This window comes from Bos indicus x Bos taurus, chromosome 5 (genome assembly GCF_003369695.1).
Source record: "Bos indicus x Bos taurus breed Angus x Brahman F1 hybrid chromosome 5, Bos_hybrid_MaternalHap_v2.0, whole genome shotgun sequence".
NCBI lineage: Eukaryota > Metazoa > Chordata > Mammalia > Artiodactyla > Bovidae > Bos > Bos indicus x Bos taurus.
In genome coordinates this window covers 69,225,584-69,249,965 of record NC_040080.1, presented here as the reverse complement: position 1 = coordinate 69,249,965, position 24,382 = coordinate 69,225,584, and the positions used below count along the sequence as shown (strand labels likewise).

Below are 24,382 nucleotides of genomic sequence, written 5' to 3'. Positions count from 1 at the left end.
TATTTTGAGTGTGAAAATAAAACACAGTGTATTTTTCTTACATGTGCATATATTGGTCTACTTGATGGTGTCCCATAGGGTCTGCTCATTTCTTTTTCTTTGGCTCCTCTGACTTGATAATTTCAAATAACCTGTCTTCAGCTTTGCTCATTCTTTCTCTACTTGATCCAGTCTGCTATCTTCTCTAGTGAGTTTTTTCCCATTGAGTTACTGTATTTTTCAAATTCAGAATCTGGTTCTTTTTTAGTTTCTCTCTTTGCTGACATTTTGTTCATATACCATTTTTCTGACTAGTTTTCCATGTTCTCTTTCAGCTATTAAAGCATCTTCATGATAGTTATTTTGAATTCTCTGTTGGGCAACTCACTGATCTCCATTTCTTACTTACTTTGGCTGTGCTGGTTTTTGCTGCAGTAAGTAGGCTTTCTCTTGTTGCAGTGAGCAGGGGCTACTCTCTAGTTGTGGTGCACAGGCTTCTCATTGAGGCAGTTTCTCTTGTTGTGGAAAACTGGCTCTAGGGCATGTAGGCTTTAAAAGTTGCAGTGCACAGATTTAGTTGACCCCAGCATGTGGAATCTTCCCAGATCAGGGATCAAACCATGGTCCCCTGCACTGGCAGTCAGATTCTTAACCACTGGACCACCAGGGAAGTTCTGATCGCCATTTCTTGAAGGACAATTTCTATACATTTATCTTCCTCCCTTGGGCCATGTTTTCCCATTTATTTGTATATATTCTTATTTTCTGTTCAAATTTGGGCATTTGAAAAAATAGCCAACTCTTTATGTATTGTTTCTGTACAGGAAAAGATCTTTATCAATCAGCCCAGCTAGAGATTTTGGGGTCCCCTCTAGCTTTTTGTCAAAGTGTATTCTCTGGGTTTGCGTGTAATCTCCAATACTTTGGCCACATGATGAGAAGAAGTGATTCACTGGAAAAAGACCCTGATATTGGGCAAGACTGAAGGCAGGAGAAGGGGACGACAGACGATGAGATGGTTGGATGGCATCACCAACTCGATGGACATGAGTTTGAGCAAGCTCCGGAAGTTGGTGGTGGACAGGGAAGCCTCATGTGCTGCAGTCCATGGGATTGCAAAGAGTCAGACACGACTCAGTGACTGAACTGAACTGAACTGGTGTCTGTGTTATACTATAATCTCCCTGGTACTGCAAGCCACAGGGTTTGACTTTGTTCTCAGCAGATCCCTGGCAGCCAAATATGTTGTGGCCTTTCTTGTCAGTGTCTAAGAGTCAGGTAAGACAAAAATCAGTTCCTTGAGCAGTACCCCAAAAGTCAGGATATTGGTTGCACATTTCACCCTTTTTTACATGAAGGAAAATCCATAAGTTAGGAATTTTCTCTTGATCATACATGCTATGCCAGGGTGGGATGGGGTGTGGCAGGTAAGTGCAGTGGGCTTTCTTACCCACTCTAATGAACTTATTTTGGCCCTAAACCTGACTGGGGCGCTATAATTTCTAAGCTAGTTTCTGAAGTTCACACAAAGGCAATCTGTTCTGTGTATTTTAAAGTTGGTGTCTCTGTAAGGGAGAGTGCCTAGAGCTTCCTATTCTATCACTTGTCACTCTGATTTACATTTTTTTTAAGTTTTATTTGTGGACTGAGACAAACTGTAAATAAATACAATATAGAAAATACAACAACTAACAGATATAAGCTTTCCATCTTTAGAGAAACTATCTTTCTTTAACTTTCAGCAAATGCTGACGGACCTTTCCAAACTTCTAAAAGTAAGGCTCCCTCCTAGCTCAGTAGGGAAAGAATCTGCCTGCAATGCAGGAGACCAGAGTTCGATTCCTGAGTTGGGAAGATCCCATGGAGAAGGAAATGGCAACCCACACCAGTATTCTTGCCTGAAGAATCCCATGGACAGAGGAGCCCAGCGGGCTATAGTCCGTGGGGTCGCAAGAATCAGACACAACTTAGCGACTAAACCACCACCACCAATCAGTATAAAGACTCAGAGAATCTCCCTCCATTTTAACTGTATATAATTAGACAACAAAGTCTTGGTTTATCAATTAAGTATAATTATTGGAAATTATATCAAATACTTACATTTGTGGGGAACAATGATTTTAATTTTTTAAAGTTAGAACAAAATAGTCCAAGCCAACAATGATGAGTACACCAAAAGACTCTTAAACCCTTGGCACCAAACCCCGATAGTTTATAGTTCCCTAAATAGCAACACATTCTGAGATGACTTAATTTCCTACAGCATTTCCAAGCAATATATTAAATACCTTACAGATAGATCTCATGTGGCCAAAAATTATTATAACTACAGTGCTTATAAAGATTATTTCAAAATGCATTTTATATAAATGGATTTGGACAATGAAAAGAAAATCCATGATAAGTGTACAATATAGAAAACAAATTTTCTTAAAGTTTCCATAGAATTTAGTATAAACTACTTATACTATCTAATAGTTTATGACTTTGGTTATCGCTAACATTTAGCATACTGACTTTTCACAGTAGATGATCAATAACCAATTACTTTTGTTAATTAAAATTAAGGATATAAATTTAAAGAATTATAAACTGCTGAATTTGACTTAATATAAAATTTTTAAGTCAAATTCAGCAGTTTATAATTCTTTAAATTATATATTCAGAGAATATACCATTTTCTCTGAAAAATATTATTTCAATATTTAAGAGTCAATCATTACATGGAATTATGATCAAGAATATCACAATATATCTTGCATCCAAAAATGTATGTAAAATAGATATAATATTGGACTGAAGATAAAAATTAATTTCTAATGCTACAATTCACCAAATTTTATAACAGGTCATATGTATGGTGGTATTAAAAAAAAATTGGCAGTGGCAGCCTTGGAGAGAAGAAAAAACAAGAACTAAGAAAATAATGATGTATAAAATGCAATAGGGTTATGGAGTATAAAATACCACATAAACATAAGAGAGACTCAAGAAAGAATGAACTTTCAAATACCTTGGAGATTACCTATAAGTACTCAAAAAAAAAAAAAAGAAGTTTGCTTAACTGAAGTAGCTAAATACACTATAATAAGATCATCTTTGCAGAAAAGGCTTCATGCAATTATATAAACACATGAAAATTAACACTTACCAAAAGACTGTAAAACTGCTTAATCAGAACAGATACTACTCTCAGCAAACGCATGCAGATAGGAAAATATGGTTTTTCAACTGGTGCTGGAGAAGATGAAGTGCTGGAACCTTGTCTGAATTTTATATTTGGAGAAAAGAGCTTTATCACAAGAGGACATACTCTTTCTTTGAGGAGGAAACTAAATTCCTGATGCTATTTGCAAAGATTAAAAAAAAAGAAAGAAAAAAAAGAATTGATTTACTTTGTACTTAATGCTTATAAAAGTCTCACAGTTAATAACAAGCTTCAATAATCAGTGTGAATAAAATTATAAGTTTATATAGCTCATTTTAAAGTTTACACACAATTCTGAAATTAGGATTCCTCTTTGAGAATATAAGATCAAATCATAATATTTCAAGAAGTTTAAAAAGTATTGAAATTTAAAAAAAGAACATTTAATAACTGTGGAATTAAAATGATGTTTATTACTAGGAATTTTAATTTTAGTAGGACATTAGAAATTCCAGCAATTAAAAACATGAAAAACAAAAGAAAATAGATTTTACAAATTCAAACAGATAAAGCATTTAAACAGGAAGCGGAGAGGAGAAAATCTGAATAATAAAGTAAATAAATTACATAATTCAGACTTTATTTTGTGAAGATAATTCTATTCACAAGCAGATTTATTAATTAATATTTTGTTCTAGTTAGATCACTTGAACAGAACACAATGAGTTGATAACAAACACAATGACAAACAAGCATAATTATTTTAAAGTCTGAGAATCTTACAGAGAATTCTTAAATATTATTTATAATTATGGCATATTACGCAGAAAACCTCCCTTAACTTGTTAATTTGCTCAATATATTAGCCAAAAATAGTCTTGTTATACTGACAAAAAAAGGTCCAGTCTACAGTCAATGTTTAACCTCAAATATAAAAATTATTCTGTTGTTTTAAGCAACCCAGTTTCACTGAGGCCGAGAACAAAGATACAAAAATAAAAATCAACCAATCCAATCCTTTAATCTTACAGAAAAGGAAAGATAAGGCACAGAGTAGTTTTTTTTAATTTGTAAAATGTATCTTTTAAAAAATCAGATTAATTCAAGAAAAAATACAGGTTCACTAAGCAGAAAAAAGGAAAGAAAACACAGAGAAGTAAAAAGATAAAAATAAAAGTTTTGCTTAGTATCTCCCAGAGATAAGTTAGTGAGTCACTGTTGACTCCAAATATATATCTTTCTAGATTTTAAATTCATTTTAATGTAATTTTAATTCTTCCCCCCTAAAAATGGGATCTTATGGAGGGTGTTCCTGGTGGCTCAGTGGCAAGGAATCCGCCCACTATGCAGGAAATACGAGTTCAGTCCCCGGTCCAGGAAGATCCCACATGCCATGGAACAACAAAGCCTGTGTGCCACAACTACTGAGGCTGCATGCCCTAAAGCCTGTGCAGCACAACAAGAGAATGACTGCAGTGAGAAGCTCGTGCATTGCCACTAGAGTAGCCCACGCTCACCGCAGTTGGAGAAGGCCCACACACAGCAACGAAGACCCAGTATAGCCCCCACAAAAATAAATTTTAAAAATAAATTTTTTCTTAAGTTATGTGATTTGAAATTCTACATTCACATCTATAGTAGTTTCATTGACTGACAAAATGAAAAGCATAGTTAAGTCCGTTTTCATACTTTGCTAAATAGTCTTCAGTTCAGTCGCTCAGTCATATCCGACTCTTTGCGACCCCATGAATAGTAGCATACCAGGCCTCCCTGTCGATTACCAACTCCCGGAGTTCACTCAAACTCATGTCCATCGAGTCGGTGATGCCATCCAGCCATCTCATCCTCTGTCGTCCCCTTCTCTTCCTGCCCCCAATCCCTCCCAGCATCAGAGTCTTTTCCAATGAGTCAACTCTTGGCATGAGGTGGCCAAAGTATTGGAGTTTCAGCCTTAGCATCATTCCTTCCAAACAACACCCAGGGCTGATCTCCTTTAGAATGGACTGGTTGGATCTCCTTGCAGTCCAAGGGACTCTCAAGAGTCTTCTCCAACACCACAGTTCAAAAGCATCAATTCTTCAGCACTCAGTTTTCTTTGTAGTCCAACTCTCACATCCATACATGACCAATGGAAAAACCATAGCCTTGACTAGATGGACCTTTGTTGGCAAAGTAATGTCTCTGCTTTTGAATATGCTATCTAGGTTGGTCATAACTTTCCTTCCAAGGAGTGTCTTTTAATTTCACGGCTGTGATCACCATCTGCAGTGATTTTGGAGCCCCAAAAAATAAAGTCTGAAACTGTTTCCACAGTTTCCCATCTATTTCCCATGAAGTGATGGGACCAGATGCCATGTTCTTAGTTTTCTGAATGTTGAGCTTTAAGCCAACTTTTTCACTCTCCTCTTTCACTTTCATCTCAAGAGGCTCTTTAGTTCTTCACTTTCTGCCATAAAGGTGGTGTCATCTGCATATCTGAGGTGATTGATATTTCTCCTGGCAATCTTGATTCCAGCTTGTGCTTCTTCCAGCCCAGCGTTTCTCATAATGTACTCTGCATAGAAGTTAAATAAGCAGGGTGACAATATTCAGCCTTGACGTACTCCTTTTCCTCTTTGGAACCAGTCTGTTGTTCCATGTCCAGTTCTATGTACTAGTTAACTCATAAATATTTCAGACAATTCCTCAAAGTTTTTTATTAACTTTTTCCCCTCACATTCAACTAACTACAGCTATGTTTCCTAAACAACCCCCACCAATCTATATTCCATCTCCCTTTAAACTATTCTTGTTATATACATCATGATGTATTTATCTGTGGCCAAAGCAAATACTGCCCTAGCAGTCTTACCAAATTTCACTGAAGCCCCTGACATAACTGATTCCTAAAAGCAATGCTCAAATGCATTCCCACATTTCTGGCCTCCGTGCTGAGTCTCTCCTGTGTGCTCATCCTCTCGTGCCCACCGTTTAACAACGAGGTCCCTCAGAGCTCCAGAATATCAGGTCCTTGCTACCACGTCATCACAACAGGTGACCTCACTCACTCACATATGTGCCAGTGAAGTTTAAATTTGTAACTTCAGCCCAAAACCTTACTTTCAAGCTCAAGATATATAAATCAAACTACTATTCTGTGTACACTTGGGTATTTCCAAAGGAGTAAGTTCAAAACTGAACATACTATCCTTTCTAGCAAATGTTCTCCTCATAGAATATTCCCTATGGCTCAAGCCATAAAGTTGGAAGTCATCTTTGATTAATAAAATATATCTATAATTCACTAAGTTCATTTTGAAGAAGGTAAAAGACTGCCTATTTCCTCACATTTCAGTGCTTTATTCAGCATTTACTTGCCAACTGTATTATGTATGTCAGGAATTGTGATATTCTTGTTCAGTTGCTCAGTCATGTCCAACTTTTGCGACCCCATGGACACACACCAGGCTTCCCTGTCCGTTACCATCTCCTGGACTTGCTCAAACTCATGTCCATTGAGTCGATGATGCCACAGTCATCTCATCTTCTGTCGTCCCCTTCTCCTACTGCCTTCTATCCTTCCCAGCATCAGAGTCTTTTCCAAAGAGTCGGCTCTTCACATCAGGTGGCCAAAGTATTGAAGCTTCAGCATCAGTCCTTTCAATGAATATTCGGAGTTGATTTCCTTTAGGATTGACTGGTTGGATCTCCTTGCAGTCCAAGGGACTCTCAAGAGTCTTCTCCAACACCACAGTTCAAAAACAACAATTCTTCAGTGCTCAACCTTTTTTATAGTCCAGCTTTCACATTCATATATGACTACTGGAAAAACCACGGGATTTTCCACAGTTTGTTGTGACCCACTCAGTCAAAGGCTTCCGCATTGACAATGAAGCAGAAGTAGATATTGTTCTGGAATTCTCTTGCTTTTTCTATGACCCAACAGATGTTGGCAACTGGATCTCTGATTCCTGTGCCTTTTCTAAATCCAGCTTGTACATCTGGAAGTTCTCAGTTCATGTACTGTTGAAGCCTAGCTTGGAGGATTTTGAGCATGACCTTGCTGGCATGTGAAATGAGGACAACTGTGTGGTACTTTGAACATTCTTTGGCACTGCCCTTGTTTGGTACTGGAATGAAAACTGACCTTTTCCAGTCCTGTGGTCACTGTGAAATTCAGGGTTAAGCTCAATTTTGTCCCTGCTCTTGCAGAGCTTATTTTCTAAAAGAGAAGGCCGATCCTTTCTTAGAGTCACTGCTCTAGAACATTCTTTTCCAATACTACCTATTTCTCTCAACTAAATACTCTTCATATTTCAGGTAAAAGCTTCACAGCCTTCATTCATCACCAACTCTCCACTAGGTTTGGTACCTATGTTACTCACTTTTATAGCACTTTTTATACTTTTCCCTTATTGCACTCATCACAGTTTATCATTCAGTAATGTTTTGCTTCTAATTAGACTGATAAGCACGATAAGGCCAAGAATTTTATCTATCTTAAATACTGAACCCTTTGCACTGAACACATTCACCAGCAGATTGTAAGGTATTGGTAAATTCTGATTGGATGAGTGAATAATGAGTGAATGAAAACAAATATTTATCTCTTGAAGAAAATTTCGTAGGAGCAATTTTTAAATTTATTTTTAATTGGAAGATAATTACTTTACAATATTGTGTTGGTTTCTGCCATATATCAACATGAGTCAGCCATAGGTATACATATGCCCTCTCCCTCTTGAACCTCCCTCCCACCTTTCCCACCTCATCCCACTCCTCTAGGTTGTCAGAGAGCACTGGATTTGAGCTTCTTGCTTCATACAAATTCCCACTGGGTATCTATTTTACATATTGTATTGCATATGTTTCCACGCTACTCTTTCAATTCGTTCCACCCTCTCTTTCCCCCACTTTGTCCACCAAGTCTTTTCTCTATCTCTGCGTTTCCACTGCTGCCCTGCAAATAGGTTCATCAGTACCATCTTCCCAGATCCCATCTAGGTTTCTTTCATGTCTTAGCTATTGTAAATAGTGTTGCAGTGAACATGGGGGTACATGTGTTTTTTTCAATTATGGTTTTCTCAGGGCATATGCTCAGTAATGGGATTGTTAGGTCACATGGTCGTTTTATTCCTAGTTTTTTAAGGGATCTGTAGGAGTAAATTTTAGGATCTTACACAAGGTAATTCTTTTTTCTCCTCTGGATTATAGCAAGAAGAATAAAGTAGAATAGATTTATTTTGGGCACAATAAATCTGAAACTATTTTTTCAAACCTTTCCCTACAAAATTAGAAAATGTAATACAAACTACAGAAATTTCTAATTCAAATTAATTTACCAGTTCATTCACTCATTTATTCAAATATATGTCAAATACCTGCCATATGCCAGGCACTATTATAGGTACTTGTACAACACTGAACTAAGTCCCTGCCTCATAGAACTTACTTTTTTATGAGGGGAAAAAATAGATCAACTCATGTACAAACACATATGTCAGGAAGTAATAAGAAAAATGACAAGGAGTCAGAAAGACAAGAGTGCTGCCAGGAAAAGAAGCTGCCATTTTACAGAGTGGTGGGGAAGGTTTGTCTGATATGTTGACCATTGAGTAAAGTCCTCAAAAGTATAAGAGAACAATCTATATGGGAGAAAAGTATTCCAGGCCCCGGCAGCAGTAAGTACAAAGGCCTTGAAGCAGGAGTCCACTTGGGTCATTTAGGAACAAAAATGACAGTGAGGCTAAAGGATGAGGACACTCACAAATGATGAACCCTTAGACAAATTATTTAACCCTCAAAGTCTTAGCTTCCTCCTGGGTAAAATAGGAATAATTGGTACTTCAGGTATTTGCGAAGATTAAAGAGAGTATGATATGTAAGGAATTTGGCAAAGTTTAGCACGGAGTAGGCAGTCAAAAGTGGTAGCTGTTACAACTATCAGTTTATACAAGATTATGAATCAAGTTATACCTTAACTTCTCCTATGCTAATACAAGAAAGGGAATCCTCAGTTAATATTGTTCAATACCACTGAAAGCACTGAAGACTTATCTAATATGGACAAAAACTATAAGTCATGTAGTAAAGATTTCAATACCGACTCCTGGGCTAAAGGGTCTTCTACTTTTGTGGCACTTGATTCACTTGTGTTGTTAGGTAAGAGCAAAGATCAAATAGCTGACCTAGGGAGGGGCCACATATTAGGGAAAGGAGCTAGAGTACAGTTAAAAGTTCTCAATTTTAGTTCAAGATCTGCAAATAACTAAAAAACCCATGTAAATCACTGAACTACTTTTAGACTTTAGCTTCTTACAAGTAAAATGAGAAGTTTGAATTCTTTCTCACTTTTTTCCCTATCAACTGTTTTGAAATATTCTGCACAGCACATTAAATTTATTAAATAAGCATTGATGACTTTTTTTCCATTTAAATTACGTAAAAGCACACAGCTGCATACAAAAATTAGCAACAATTTCTAAGGCTTTTAAATATTATAAAAAAGAGTTCACATCACAAACATTATAATATGTATCAGATCACATCAGTTGCTCAGTTGTGTCCGACTCCTTGCAACCCCATGAATAGCAGCACGCCAGGCCTCTATATATAATATATAATTATAAACATTATAAAAAGAGCTCCTTCATACACCCTTAGATTGGGAAATGCTTGACCAGACAAGACTCTAGGGTTTCCTTCTAACATTAAAATTTCAAAATGCTTGCGCACAACAAAAGTTAAAATAACAGTAGATTATTATGTCTAAGGTCTGAAGCTATAATTTTTTGCATCTTTTAATGTGGGGGAAAAATACATCTTGCTTTCTTTAAAACTATCTCTGAAAAAAATGAAAGATTAATTTTGTTGCAAGATACCACAAATGGCTTACCTGTAAAAAGACTTGTGGAAAATCATTCAGGACTGATTCAAGTAATTCAAGGCCAAATGTTCGGGTCATTTCTGTCATACCTACTAGCCAGTAAGGGGCATCAGCATTAACCAACTGACAAAGGTCCTGGAAAATAAATCAAACAATAAATAAAAAATAAATAAAATGTTTATTTTATATTATTTATTTTATATTTTATATAAAATATAATGCAAAAAATAATGCAATGTCCTTTTCAAAATTCATAGCTCATAAAAAATTATTTCAAATATCTCTTATCAGGTTTTATTCCTTATAAATTAAGTATTGATAATTCAAATTTTAATTAATTGTATAGTTGATTATGTAAGTAACCTTAATATACAGAGTAGAGACAAAATGTTATTCTAACATTGCTTTAAAGACTCTCTAATCAAAATTAGTAAAATTTTTAGCGCAGGTTAATCTCATTTTATTCATGACAAGTAATGTAAAAATAGAGCAGAATTTAAGTAAATATTTTAATTTTCCTATTAAAGGAAGTATTTTATATGACTAGTCATTCCTAATATAACTAGTTCAGGATTTCACTCATTTTATTTCCTTAAAGTGAAACATAACATTTTATCATGCTAATTAGGTATGCTGCTGCTGCTGCTAAATCCCATCAGTCATGTCCGACTCTGTGCGTCCCCATAGACAGAAGCCCACCAGGCTCCTCTGTCCCTGGGATTCTCCAGGCAAGAACACTGGAGTGGGTTGCCATTTCCTTCTCCAATGCATGAAAGTGAAAAGTGAAAGTGAAGTCACTTAGTCGTGTCCGACTCTTAGCGACCCCATGGACTGCAGCCTACCAGGCTCCTCTGTCCATGGGATTTTCCAGGCAAGAGTACTGGAGTGGGGTGCCATCGCCTTCTCCGGCTAATTAGGTATAGATGCTGTTTAATGTTTTAGACAGATAACACATGCTTTCCAAAAGTTCTTCACCACTTAGTTTTTACAAAAGACCTAGATTAACATCTATTTTCTTTAACCAGAAGAAATCAGACTTTCTTTAAGCAGAAGAAAATCTGAAGATTTTCAATTTTCTTTAAAAAAAGAAAAAAAAGACAAAAATGAAAACCATGTTCCGCATTTGTTTTGCAAGCAGCCCATAACAGAGGCTGCACACCCCACCCCCTCAGTAGCAAGAGTGGTACCTTCAAGTTCTTTCTCCAGGAACTATACTCAGCATCTCAGCATCAAGTTGCCAAAGCTCTGAGCTGTGTGTGTGTCTGTGCTTATCTTGATTTATTTTGTGCATTCGTTAGGTAATTGTGTCCTAAGGTAATTGCTTTTTCACTTAAGGCATTTTGAAGTTTCACAGAAATGTGCTACTATCAGATAGTGGAGGAAACTTGTACTACTTTTTTCTTTTTAAATCTATACTACTTTTTGACACTTTAAAACGACAATGAAAAAAAAAAACACTTAAAAATTAAATCAGATACAAAATTCCAAAATCAAAAATTCACACAAAACTATATTATAAAAATTATTCTTATCAATGGGAATACCTGGAAAAGCATATATGCATCTTTAGCACAAGGTTTGAGGGTACTGACAGATCTTCTGTTACTATTTCCTTGGACTAGTACTGGTTGGTCTGTAATATCTGCAATCAAAATAAGAAGGGTTTTAGGAGTTCTTGGTGCTTTTAACAAATCATATATACTGCCTAAAAGGTATATTGAAAATAAGTATGTATTTACAGAATTATAAACTTTAAGTTCACAACCATGCCTCCAAAATGGAAAGAAAAATTGGGAATTACATTTTTATACATCATATCATAAAAAAAAAACTCTTCACTATCTCATGTTCATTTTAATAAGCTTATTATCTTTGTCAATACATATGATTTTCCTAGTACCCCTTTCTCTAGTCATTTTATTTCATGGATTTGAAACCCATGTCATATTTGAATGTATCTTTAAATATCAAACATATAAATATTTACCACAGTTAATTTCTCTATAATCTCACCATCTTCAAGAGAATTAACTGCTTGACCCGCCATTAAGTACTATGTCAGTGACAGGTATTGACTAGCCAAGAGTCACCTAGAATGGGGCTTCTCAATTTCTTTGCATATTAACAAGATACTATTTCCTGTAAGTCATGGCAAACTGTTTCGAATAAATCTTGACTAATGACTACTTGAAAAGGAAGAGGTTCTAAATATTTTCTACCTTATTAGAAAGTATTAAGTGTGATATTAGACACACAGCCAAACTATCAATTCAGAAATTATATTGAGATTATGGTATATAAGACATTCAAACTGGAGAACTGCTCTGTTTTATCCTCTACATTTAATTCCTTTATATTTCAAACTGTTAGAATTCCACCTGCATTTCCCCTTGGAAAAGTGAGACAAAAGTTAGTGGGAATATCTTAATAAACAAATAGATGAAAAATGCCTGAAACAGAATGTGAAAAATTTGACCAATGGTTAAATTCAGATAAAGTGAAATAATTATTAGAGTAGGCAGAACTATTATTATTTACTAGTATTGCTATTTTTTTTATACCAATATTACCAAAATAACACCAAATGATATGAAAGACTGTATAATATCAAGAGTTTAGGGGTGAAAAAAACTTAAAAAAAAGTTTAATCTTCCGTTTCTTGACTCCATAAAACAGAGAGGCTGTTCTTCATGATAGCACCTCATGATTTTTTCAACTTATCACGTGGAAAAGTTTTACTTTTCATCTAATAAGGATAACAAATAAAAAAACTTAAAATTTATCAAATTATAAAAATTATAACAGAAACAGTATCTATAAGCTCTGTGACACGATATGTTTCTAAGTTTTTAGGAAATGTTTCAAATTATGAAAATGTTAAAAATTACAAATAAAAGGATTTGATGAAAATATGAAGAGTAGGCTTTACACTAATAAATATACTTGATTAATACATATTAATAGGCAAAGACAAAAATTCACATGAGGGAAACTCACTTTTGAAAATTTACTTTAAAAAATAATTCAAATGGAAATATATATGTAGGAAGACACTCAGAACAATACTGAACTACAGAACATAAGTAGTTCATTAAATTATAGAATAGCCACAAAATATAATGCAACCAATTAAAATTTCAATTACAAAAATTAAAATGTAACACAAAATAATCATATGTACTGTTTGGCTAAAAATACTTACGATGCAACACCTTGTATAAAATGTGCTATTACCATCTTCAACATAAAACTTTGAATATATTAGAAATAAATACAGAAAACAGGGTCCACTTCTTAGGGTGACAAAATTGTGAGAGATTTACCTTTTGGTTTGCCATTATCAGTAATAAAGACGTTAATACACTTTCTAAAGTATTCTAATTATTAGGTAGCCTAAGTTCATAGGGGAATGGCAGACAATCATTAAATGAATAATAATGGACATGAGAGTCACCCACAGGCAAAAGGAAACAACTTTCATCACTTTACCTCTGTGTCTTTCATCTTCAGCAACCATCCTCTCAAAAACAACAGTAACAACTTGTCGCACTGTAGCAGCAGCTGTATTATTTGTAATATTATCTTTTGTGAAGTGTAATCGAAAACAAAGAACAATTGCCTAAAAAAACAAGATTCATTTAGCATTAAATAAGTTGATGAATATGGTTATTATCTTTATCTGATGTAACCGCAAATAATTTATGTTTTGCTGTTTCAATCACCTTCGCTAAAAGTATAAAAGTCCCACTCTTTTATACAATAAAGCTACAAAAACTTCAGTATTTTTAAACAATTCAAACTCTCAGTGAATATAAAGACACATAAGATTAGCAAAGGTAATGTGAAATGCACCTTTTACCCTAAATAATAAACTATTAATTGAGGCTATTTTTACATTACTCTCTGTACTTTCTGTTCTTTGGAAATATTTCACAATTTAAAAAAAAATTTAAAGATGAAACATAATATAACAGTTGTTATATGTTTCAAAGAGAGTAGGAATGAGAAAGAGCTTTCATACATGCAGCCTTATCTAGTATTAATGCCAAAATGACACTTCTCCAGCTGCTTCAGGGGCAGACTTAAGTTATCTGGCTTACATACATTTTACATGTGAAATTATTTTGAAAGGGGGGACGAGAGAGCTGTCAGGAACACTCAAGATAATTGTGGACAACACTGATACCTGGAAACAAATACTGTTTTCTTTTCTTCTTTCTCTATTCCTTTTCTTCTGCTACTTTTCTTTTTCCGTATTGTATTCATAACCAAGGCTGTCAGCTATATCCAAGGGAGTCTGTTTAATCACCCTAACCTGATATCATCTCTAATCTGTGGAAAATAAGGCACTGAAGGCTTTTAACATGCAATGTGCATTATCACAATAGCTACAGGAAAGTTGCTTTTAGTTCAAACAGCACTAGGCTTTCCTCTTTCGGTCAGCTTATCCAAATACTGTCCCAAAGCCCTTAATGAACTTGGACAAACAGGTTCCTACCTTAGAGAGTGCCTCATCATGAACTACTGTATTGGTTGTTAAAAGAACAAGAACTGTTTGAAGCAGCTTAAGTTCTTCAAGACTATTTTCCATTAGCTGCCAAAGCATGTTAATTATATTTCCAGCTGCAGTCTGTAAAACAAGTATTTTAATTATTGTCAACAAATAAAATATAGGTATGTTGGGTCCCTAAGCAAGAAAAAGTATGCAAATATAATCTTACCTGGAGAGAATTTCTTGATCACATTAACAAAAACCTATGTTTCTAAATCTATAGATCCAAATACACATCTCTCAACTAATTCAAGAACTGCAACCAATTAATTTTCTTCTCAAAAAAAATGCTTTAAGATTTAAAATGTACCATTTGAATATAGGCAAACAGCAACATGCAGTTCTGAAATACCTTGCCAAAATCAAGGCTCATTTCTAAAATAATAGGGGTATATTTCATTTGGACACTTATGAATATAAACATATACAAATTATGAGTCTGTTACTGTATTATTTCATTGACAAGAGGGAAAACGAGTTATAGAAAAAATACAACTCAAATTAACAACACATTTACAAACTCAATTAAATCTGATACTGTTTAGAATGTTATACCAAAGGCAAAAGAATTTACCATTTCTATTAAAAAGTACCCTACGAAGTACAAAGTTAAGCAGACAAGCAGGATGCAGATTCATACTAATACAATGTTTTTCCTGTTTTTACCATCATGAGGTTAGATATGAATACCCTTAACGAGCAACACTTCAGACAATCTAGGAAATAAAGTCATGATTTTCTCTCCTACCTTTAAAAAAGTAATTCATGAATGATATTCTTCATCACTGATATTGAAAATTTGCTTGGTTCTCAAAATTATCTATATTAATGAACTATGGTGGCACTAGTGGTAAAGAATCCTCCTGCCAATGCAGGAGACACAACAGATGAGGGTTTGGGAATATCCCCTAGAGTAGAAAGCGGCAACCCACTCAAGTATTCTTGCCTGGAAAATTCCATGGGCAGAGAAGCCTGGTGGGCTACAGTCCATGGGGCCATGAAGAGTCAGATACAACTAAGCAACTGAGCACACATGACTTCTTAAGATTCCAAAAGATTTGACAAAATTTAGCCCATCTATACTGAGTGTTTAATAATGAGACAATTTGGCAACCTTTGAAAATGAAGCCATGTCCTTCAAGTACTGATTTATATTAAATACCAGGCATGTTTTATTCTCTCCTTGAGAAAACTCCTGATCTGATTGTAGGTGCACAATTCAGATAAAATCTTCACATTACCTCAGATACCACTTCATGGGACATGAGTCTCTGAATGGCAGCCAAACATAGTTGAGTGATCTTTGGTTCCTTGGTTCCACAACCCATTAGAAAAGGTTGAACAACCTCTGAGCTGTTTTCCTTCAATGCTTTATTTAGAACACATATAAAATAAAAATTTAAACATAATTCATAAATAAGGACATTTTTCACATAATTACAACCAGTAATGACAATCTTAATAAAAATCACTTAATATAAAATAAATATGAAAATAAAAATCAAGCAGTAAGAGTTAAAATACTTCAGACTCTATACCTAAACTACCCTCCTTAAGTACAGTTTTCCCATGCCTTTCTCCTGACACTCTGTCCTTTGGTTCTCCTCCGTCTTCTATAAACTCTTTAAGGGCAACTTCTCAGAAGTTCTCTCTTGCCTCTGAGTAAGACTATTTCTTCAATAGTGTAGAAGGGAAAATAGGAATAAGAACTCATATTCTAGAACAGAAAAGTAATTAAAAATAGTATAGACATCAACCCTACCACATTTCTGAATGAATATTCAGAACTCCCTAGAATTTTATTACATGCCTTTAATTCACTGGCTCTAATTTCTTCTTCAAGAAGTAAACCCATTAAAAACAATAACATTACTACTCTTAATACTGAAGTATAGCTTTAAATTAATTGCTTGAACATGCTATAATTCCAAATCTTAAAATAACTCCTTCTACCAAGCCAGTTATTTCAGAAGTTTTCAAATAGCAACAAAAATGTAAAAGATTAGAAAATGCACAAACTGAATTATACATAATTTAAACTTACAAAATGAAGTTAAATCAGTACACACACACTTAGTGGGTAGCTACACAAAGATGAATACGACACATTTCACGTTTGTCATCCTCAGGGAATTTGAATAAATAACATAAAATTCCAAGTCACAAGAGCATTAAACTTATAGGTTAAGTATTTGTTTTCAAATGTATTGCATACATCAATTATTTTAATAGGTTAAAACCTGTAATAAAGTCACACAAATCTTGACTTTTAACATGTTTTTCAAAAGAAATTGTGGAAAAGTCACCCAGAGTCACCTTTAAAAGTGTAAAGCTAGTGTTAACATTAATTTTATCACTTAAAATCCCTTCTTTCTTCTCCCAAAGCTTCTTTATGGTATGGCAAATAAAGACTATTATTCCCTACAGCATGCTCTGTAAAATCCTTCAGTATGCCAGCATAAATCACAGCGAAGAGATGGCAAATATGACTGGCAATGAACAGTGTTTCCAAAAAACAGCTCCTTTGCGTTATTTCCTTGCTTTCTTTTGCATCAAGGTTCTGCTTCAAAACGAGAGACATAAAATTTCCATAACAATGTCACAAAACATTTTTATGAGTGATTAAAAGATGACAATAAAGCTCAAAAAATACTATTCTGAAGCAGTAAATATCCTGCTATATTCAATTCTGCCAAAATCACTGAAGTCTGATGCCACCCCAACTCTGCAGAACGTTTCAAATTATTAAATCTTGTTCAGACAAATATAAGTTTTCAATATTAATAAGCTGCATTTAAAATTTTTATGACAGTAACATGTGTTTCTCATTTGAGTATCATAATACTCATGCAGAGTTTATAGGGCATGATCTGAACCCCATGACACAATAAGTAGGTGGCAAAACCAGAATCCAAAAATATGTCTTCTAATCCCAGGTTCACTACTCTTTCCACAGCATTATGCTGCCACTCTTTAAGGCAAACAGCATATGATGCAAATGGAAATTAAGAGTTAAAAGTGTCTAAAAGAAACCAATGAAACATTTCAAAGCTGTCTGCCTAAAGTCATCAGAAGAATGAAGGAAAGGGAATTTGTCTCCACAGAAGGAAACACAGTGTACTTCTACAGAATCTCTGATGACAATTATTTTAAGACACAAATATATCACCAGAAAGAAAATCAGGGCCAATTACCTATGCTAATTAAACAATGATACAATACTTTCTAATAATTTACAATTTTTCCTCATAATTTCATCCTTTAGGTCAAGAAGGCCATTGTTATTTCTTATCTTTTTGGTAACAGTCCTTCCTTCTAACAGGTGTAAGGTGATACCCTTGTTTGCCTTTGATTTGCATAGCACTAATGATTAATGATGTTGAGCATCTTTTCATGTACCTGTTGGCCATCTGTATGTATTCTTTGGAAAAAATGTCTATTTAGAACTTCTGTCCATTTTTTAACTGGATTGTTTGCAATGCCTCACTGCTTGAGAGCACTTCACTACTGTCTCTGAGATACTCTTCTAAGCTAATGACACCCATTCTGCATGCTTTGATGCCAGTGTTTTTTGATCTTACCATAAGATGTTAACAGAAGTTTCTGCACAAGAAAGGTAACATTTCAAATAACAAAACTTACATGATATCAACAATGCATGCAACTCAACTGATGTGATAGTATGAACAACTATGAACAAGTTCACTGAAAAAGACAACTACAAAAGTATCTGGCCCACAGTGATTCTAAGAAACCATCAGCTGTAAAATGCATGCTAATTTGGGGAATATTAACATGTGAAAAAACTGTCTTATCTTAGAATGAATAAAATAAGGTGAATTATACATTCAGTAACAGCTATTCAGCTCTATCAAGCTGAGTTAAAATTAATGTAGTAATAAAAATAATTAACTGTATTTTAATGTAACTCAAAGGTATCCATCCTTCCTACTTTTTTTCCTCCCAGTTTATGTGAGAATATAATGATCAAAGGAAATTTCTATATTATCCAAAATAGATGATCAACAATCAAAAAAGAAAACCTATTGATCTATTCTGTTTTTTGAAGCATAATGTGAAAAACAAACGTATCTACCAGATCTAGATCACAATGAAGATAAAGATCATTTTTTAAAAGTTGCTAATTATTTTTCTCTTCTTCTAAATGTCATAATGATCCTAAAAATCAGAAATTAATCCTACTCTTCTAACTGGGCAATTGCTGCTTTTTCTTTATAAACAGTAATTTTAATTACATACATCTTAAGGGTGACTTCACATAAAAACCTTCTTATAGGTTTAGAGTTTAGAGATCACACTGAGGAAAAGGCTGTGCAAAAATATAAAGCAACATGTATGTTGCTTTAACCATTTTTAAAAAAATCTAGGGGAAAAAAGAGGAAAAGGTCAATGCTTTTTAATCAAAACCTGTGGTGGGGGCGGAGGGGGAGGCGGGGTGAGGAGGAGTGGGTGGAGAGAAGGAAAAAAAGAAAAAGTTTAGTTTCTACATAAGTCCCTTCAGAAGCACAACTCCTTTAATAGACTGAAACTCTGTGTTTATTTCCAAATTGTATAACTGTGAGATCAAATGATGCACTTTCACACACCTGAAAGAGATCCAGCAGGTCCCCATATCCTAGGGGTTTCCTTGCTCTGAGCAGTTTCACTGCAAAATTGCAGGTTTTATCCTGGAAAAAAAGAATTAAACTAGGGTACCCCACTATGAATCACACTAACAGGGGTTAATAAAAGGTTTTTAAAATTTTACCAGTCATTAAATGACAAACTATAGCTCTTGTGAAAGAAATAAAATGTGATGGAGACATGACTGATATCCTCAAAACCTTTAAAATCTAGTTATGGGAAAAACTTAAAAAAGTTTAATGGTTCAAAATATCTGAAAATATTTTAAATGATTCAATATGAGGACAAATAAAATTATGAACAGTGTCATCGTAAAAGTACATTACAGGTAAAGGAAGAATTATTCAACAAATGATGTTGCTACAGTCAGTAATTCAGCAAAAGAAAAAACACCTAGGTCCTCGTCTAAACATCAAACCATAGAAAAACAAGAAGAAAGCAAAAGCGACTATCAACTACATGGAAGGAGAAAGACTACTTAAGTATAGAGCAACAAATCAAAAAAGTTAGATTACGTACAAATAAAAAGCATCTAGATAAAAAATTACGGAGAAGGCAATGGCACCTCACTCCAGTACTCTTTTGCCTGGAAAATCCCATGGACGGAGGAGCCTGGCAGGCTTCAGTCCACGAGGTCACTAAGAGTCGGACACAACTGAGCGACTTCACTTTCACTTTTCACTTTCGTGCACTGGAGAAGGAAATGGCAACCCACTCCAGTGTTCTTGCCTGGAGAATCCCAGGGCCACGGGAGCCTGGTGGGCTGCCGTCTATGGGGTCACACAGAGTCGGACACGACTGAAGTGACTTAGCAGCACAGATAAAAAATTAAGAAGTAAATGATGCAGATAATATGATATAAACATGAGAAGTTAATATTTTGCTATATAAATAGCTCAAATATTTGATAAAGAAAACACAAAAACTCCAAAAAAACCTAAAATGAAAAAATAATTTAATATATTCAGAGAAAAATGTTCAACATTAAAAAGAAATGTCAATTAAAATGAGAAGTCATTTGCTTGTTCAAGGACTGAAAAGATTCTTTAAAATAGTAATCTTACAAGGATGCTATAAAAATACAGTCACGTATAATTGGTAAAAGCATAAACTTTTATCTTTTTAGAAAGCAGTGATAAAAAATTTCAAGAACAGGTTCATATCCTTTAATAATTTCATTCCTAGAAATGTATCTTAAAGAAATAATTCTAAATACTGAAACATACCTAAATTACAATCACTTGCTGAAATATTTTGGAACAATTTTAAAAATTAGAAAATATGGTATCAAAAAAGTATGATACAATAAAGGCAGGATAAAAGTTAAAATTTGTTTTTTAAAAAAGGGGGGAAAAGAATAAAGAAAAACACATTATGTGGCAGAGAAAGCACTCCGATCCATTAGGTCAATTTGTTAGCAAGCAATAAAGTACAGTCCCCCTTATCTTCTATCCTGGGTTACAGTAGCAGTCTACCAACAGACCCCTTCTGTACTGATGATGCACTGAAATATGCCTTTCACACTGCTGTCAGAGTAATGTACAGAGTATAAAAATACTTATATGAAAGTGTCACCTCCCTAATTCACACTCTTTCCATCAAGCTACCCAGGAAGTCACACAATGGCAGTAGTTGGACAGGTACCCAATAGACCAAACTGTTTTATACTCATGCATTTAAGTAACTTCCCTTACTTATTACTCCTACACCTTATTTGCCTGGCTAACTCCTTTTCGAGCATGAAGGCTCAGCTTCATAGTCTTGGGTTGGATTAGGAGTCTTCCTGATATTCTTATAACAGGCCCATCTATACTTCCACCTGACATTTACCATATAAGCCTCAGAATTTTCTGTTTAGAATCTGTCTCTTTCATTACTGTTAACAGGCTGACATGATCTAAATATGACAAAATTTATGTACTCAATCATAACACACAAAACTAAAGAGAGGTCGAAAATATACTAGTGGCAACACTCAAGGAGTCTTCCTTGCATTTTGGAGTGACTCATTTATTAGCCTACATTTAAGGAGGGCTTGGCAACCCACTCCAGTACTCATGCCTGGAAAATTCCATGGATGGAGAAGCCTGGTGGGCTACAATCCATGGGGTCGCAAAGAGTCGGACACAACTGAGGGACTTCACTTCACTACTATTCCCCATGTAATGCGCTATCTAGCAGCAATGTAAGGAAGAATAAGATATTGATCCTGACCTCAAGAAGTATGTCTTCAGGAAGGGAAAATTTCTGACAAAGAGCTCCAAAAAGTAAATGAAGGAGCAGGTAAGCTAAATACAATGAATGGTACAAACACACTTTTCAAATATAGTTCTTGCATTAACACACAGATTGTAGGTGAATTATATTACCCATCTTTGTATCTCCACCAATGATTCTTACATAATTATTTATTAAGAATGTTATATGGGATATTCTATGGATGTTTGTAAAAAATCACAGATATATAGACTGATAAAACAGAATATACTGAATAAAATCAGCAAATAACACTTTAATGTCAGAAAAAAATTCCAAAGTATATTTATTCATTGCTACTGAAATTAGAGAATTTTTAGCAATAAGACTATATAGATATGAAAAGAATGAGGGAAACTGTGAGGACAGAAGAACACAAATCATACATAATGATTATGTAAAAATGTTCTATATATACTGAGAGTAGTTGAAAGCGGTGTTAGGTGGTTGTAATTGTTACAGTTTTGAGTCAGGGCTTAAATATACAATTTTGAAAGATTTCACAACTTCATTGATTTCCTTATTTCCTATATTTATTCAAATAGCAGATTCTCTGTTTATATAATTTCTGTGTAACACAAATCTTTTCAGTCAAGTTCAAGTATATTTATTGTAAGCTAGGATAATAAAAACAACTTATAATATATGATAGTCAAATGTAAGATTAAGGCATTTGGCCTTGTAAATGAAAAACTTCACGTTGCTATCTCTCACTTGCAGTTTTAAAGAAAAAGGCAATGTTGAGATAATGATCTGTATATGTGCATTGATGCTGACATTACCTGGCATAGCATTCCACTTATGTCAGCATTCATGACAGCAGTGAAAACAAAGAAAAATAAATATTAAAGGAGGATGCTTAAAAGAAGTGGAGATGTAAAGCAAAGATTTATTCTACAATGTAAATAACCTTCCCTTGGAAAATAAATCTAAGAAAACTCAAGTTGGTTAAAATCTATGCTAAGTACTGTTTCCTCTGACAAGCGACCCTAATTAACTAAGGGCCTAACTAACTAAGCGACCCTAACTAACCCTAACCTAACTAAGGGTTCTAATTTTTATAGCAACCTTTCTTATTTTCCAAATAATTCCCATATGATTTGAGACTCTTCAGTTGTTTGCTATCTTTAACATCCATTACAGCACAAAAGTGGTAACCTATAGTCTTTAGAGAAGTAAACACTTCTCAGGAAATAAAAAGTTACCAAAAAAATTTTCTCAATATTAACTATACCCTGAATTGAGAAATGACACACTGACTAATTTAAACTCTCCCTTTTTCTTTGGAGCCCATGATTTTTCAAGATGACAGTGGTCTAAAATCATAAATTTTTACTGATCTATCAACTGCTGTAAATACTTGGCTAAAACACTAGGAAAAAGTTTAAATGCTAATATAACTCCTCGAGTACATGGTTCCGGATACTATGGATACTAAAGCAAGAATTATTAATTGTATGTGTGTAAGGATTTGTTCTAACCTGATTTTAATAAAGCTAATCGAATTAAAATGAAATTAACAGTCCACTTAAATATTAAACTCATAGTAACTGAGAAAAAAATTTTTTTATTTGTCCTTAGTATGAATTAGACATTTTACGTGGTACAGAACTCTGTGACAGACAGTGATCCTCTGAAGAAAACAGTCTTTTTAAAGAAATAGTCCATCAAAAACAGACCCAATGAAAATTTCTATTACTGAAGAATAATTAAGGACTTACCATAATATCAGCAATGACAGAAACAAAAGTAAATATTTGCAATGACATTCTAATATAATTGGCCTATGACATCTCCAACTTAAAAACACCCAGGTCCGTAATTTATCTTGAAACAATTTCCTCATGGTAGCTAATCCAGCCAATATGCGTTTCCCAAACCCACCTGCCCATCCTCCCAGTCCAACCGCACATACCTTTGCCTTTACCCACCATTTCACTCCACCCCTTCACTCAGTACCACACAGAGCACTATTCAATGCTGTGAATCATGTTATATAACTCTGGTGTTTCGTGAGAATGTTCAAAATCAGAGAAGCTGTGAGAAACAGATGCAACTTAGCAGGGCTAACCCTAAGGTGGCCAATGAAATCCACTCTTATCTGTCACCCTTAAACTAGCCCCAAACATCTTCATTTCATTTTGTAATATTCTTTAAAATTCCACCCTTTAGGAATTTACTGGTATGCTTCTTTAAAAAATGTAAAGAGACTTAGAGTTATATTGGGTCTTCACTATTTGGACTTTGTGTAAATCGATTTAATAGGACTGCTTTTCTCCTGTAACCAGCTGAGAACAGCAGCACCACTGGAATTGGAAATGCATGTGAAGGATCAGTGAAGTAAGCAGCAGTTAAGTACAAGCACTTGGAAGAGAGTAGCCAGTGTGGAAACCTCACAGTACTACGGAAGTACACTGCAGCAGGAAGAACATGGGTTCTGAACAGCCCAGGATTTAAATTTGATTTCACCACTTACCAAGTGACCGACCTTACGCCACTAAATCTCTCTGCATCTCAATTTGCTCTACTATTAAAAAAGAATATTTCCTCACAAGGTTGTCCTATATAAGATCAAGTGGCACAAATGCCTCACATGTAACAGATTCTCAAAAATGCCAGTTTCCTTCCTTTGCATGTTCATTATCGAGGCAAGAACAGAAAGGCATGAAGAAAAAGAGGAGGCAGACTGAGTATCAAAAGGGTGCCAGAGAGAACTTTTGAAAATTCCTCCCCCAAAACTAGGATCAATCAAAAAAAATGTTAAATCTATATAATTCCCTGTTTATTTCAAAGATAAAAGAGATCTGGGAAGGTGGTCTGAGAACCAATCTTTCTTTCAATACAACAAATATTAATTGAATGCCTTTTATGGGTAAGGTGTATCTTAGGTAATTGACAAGAGGAGGAGGAGAATACAAAGATGAGTATGAAAAAT

General features: G+C 34.6%; 1 protein-coding gene across 6 annotated transcripts in view; it reads right to left on the bottom strand.

Moving 5' to 3' along the window:
* Positions 1 to 24,382, bottom strand: part of MON2 (MON2 homolog, regulator of endosome-to-Golgi trafficking) — a 112,832-nt gene that overhangs the window by 71,725 nt on the left and 16,725 nt on the right. For 5 of the 6 annotated variants that reach the window (XM_027542420.1, XM_027542416.1, XM_027542419.1 and 2 more), the window contains 6 exons: positions 15,789 to 15,916; positions 14,494 to 14,625; positions 13,485 to 13,614; positions 11,540 to 11,637; positions 10,005 to 10,130; positions 3,134 to 3,328 (listed from right to left, as the gene is read on the bottom strand). In XM_027542420.1, coding sequence (XP_027398221.1) covers positions 3,134 to 3,328; positions 10,005 to 10,130; positions 11,540 to 11,637; positions 13,485 to 13,614; positions 14,494 to 14,625; positions 15,789 to 15,916 — 809 coding nt within the window. Of the gene's footprint in view, positions 1 to 3,133; positions 3,329 to 10,004; positions 10,131 to 11,539; positions 11,638 to 13,484; positions 13,615 to 14,493; positions 14,626 to 15,788; positions 15,917 to 19,154; positions 19,236 to 24,382 lie in introns of all 6 variants that reach the window. The other variant, XM_027542422.1, reaches the window with a different exon arrangement.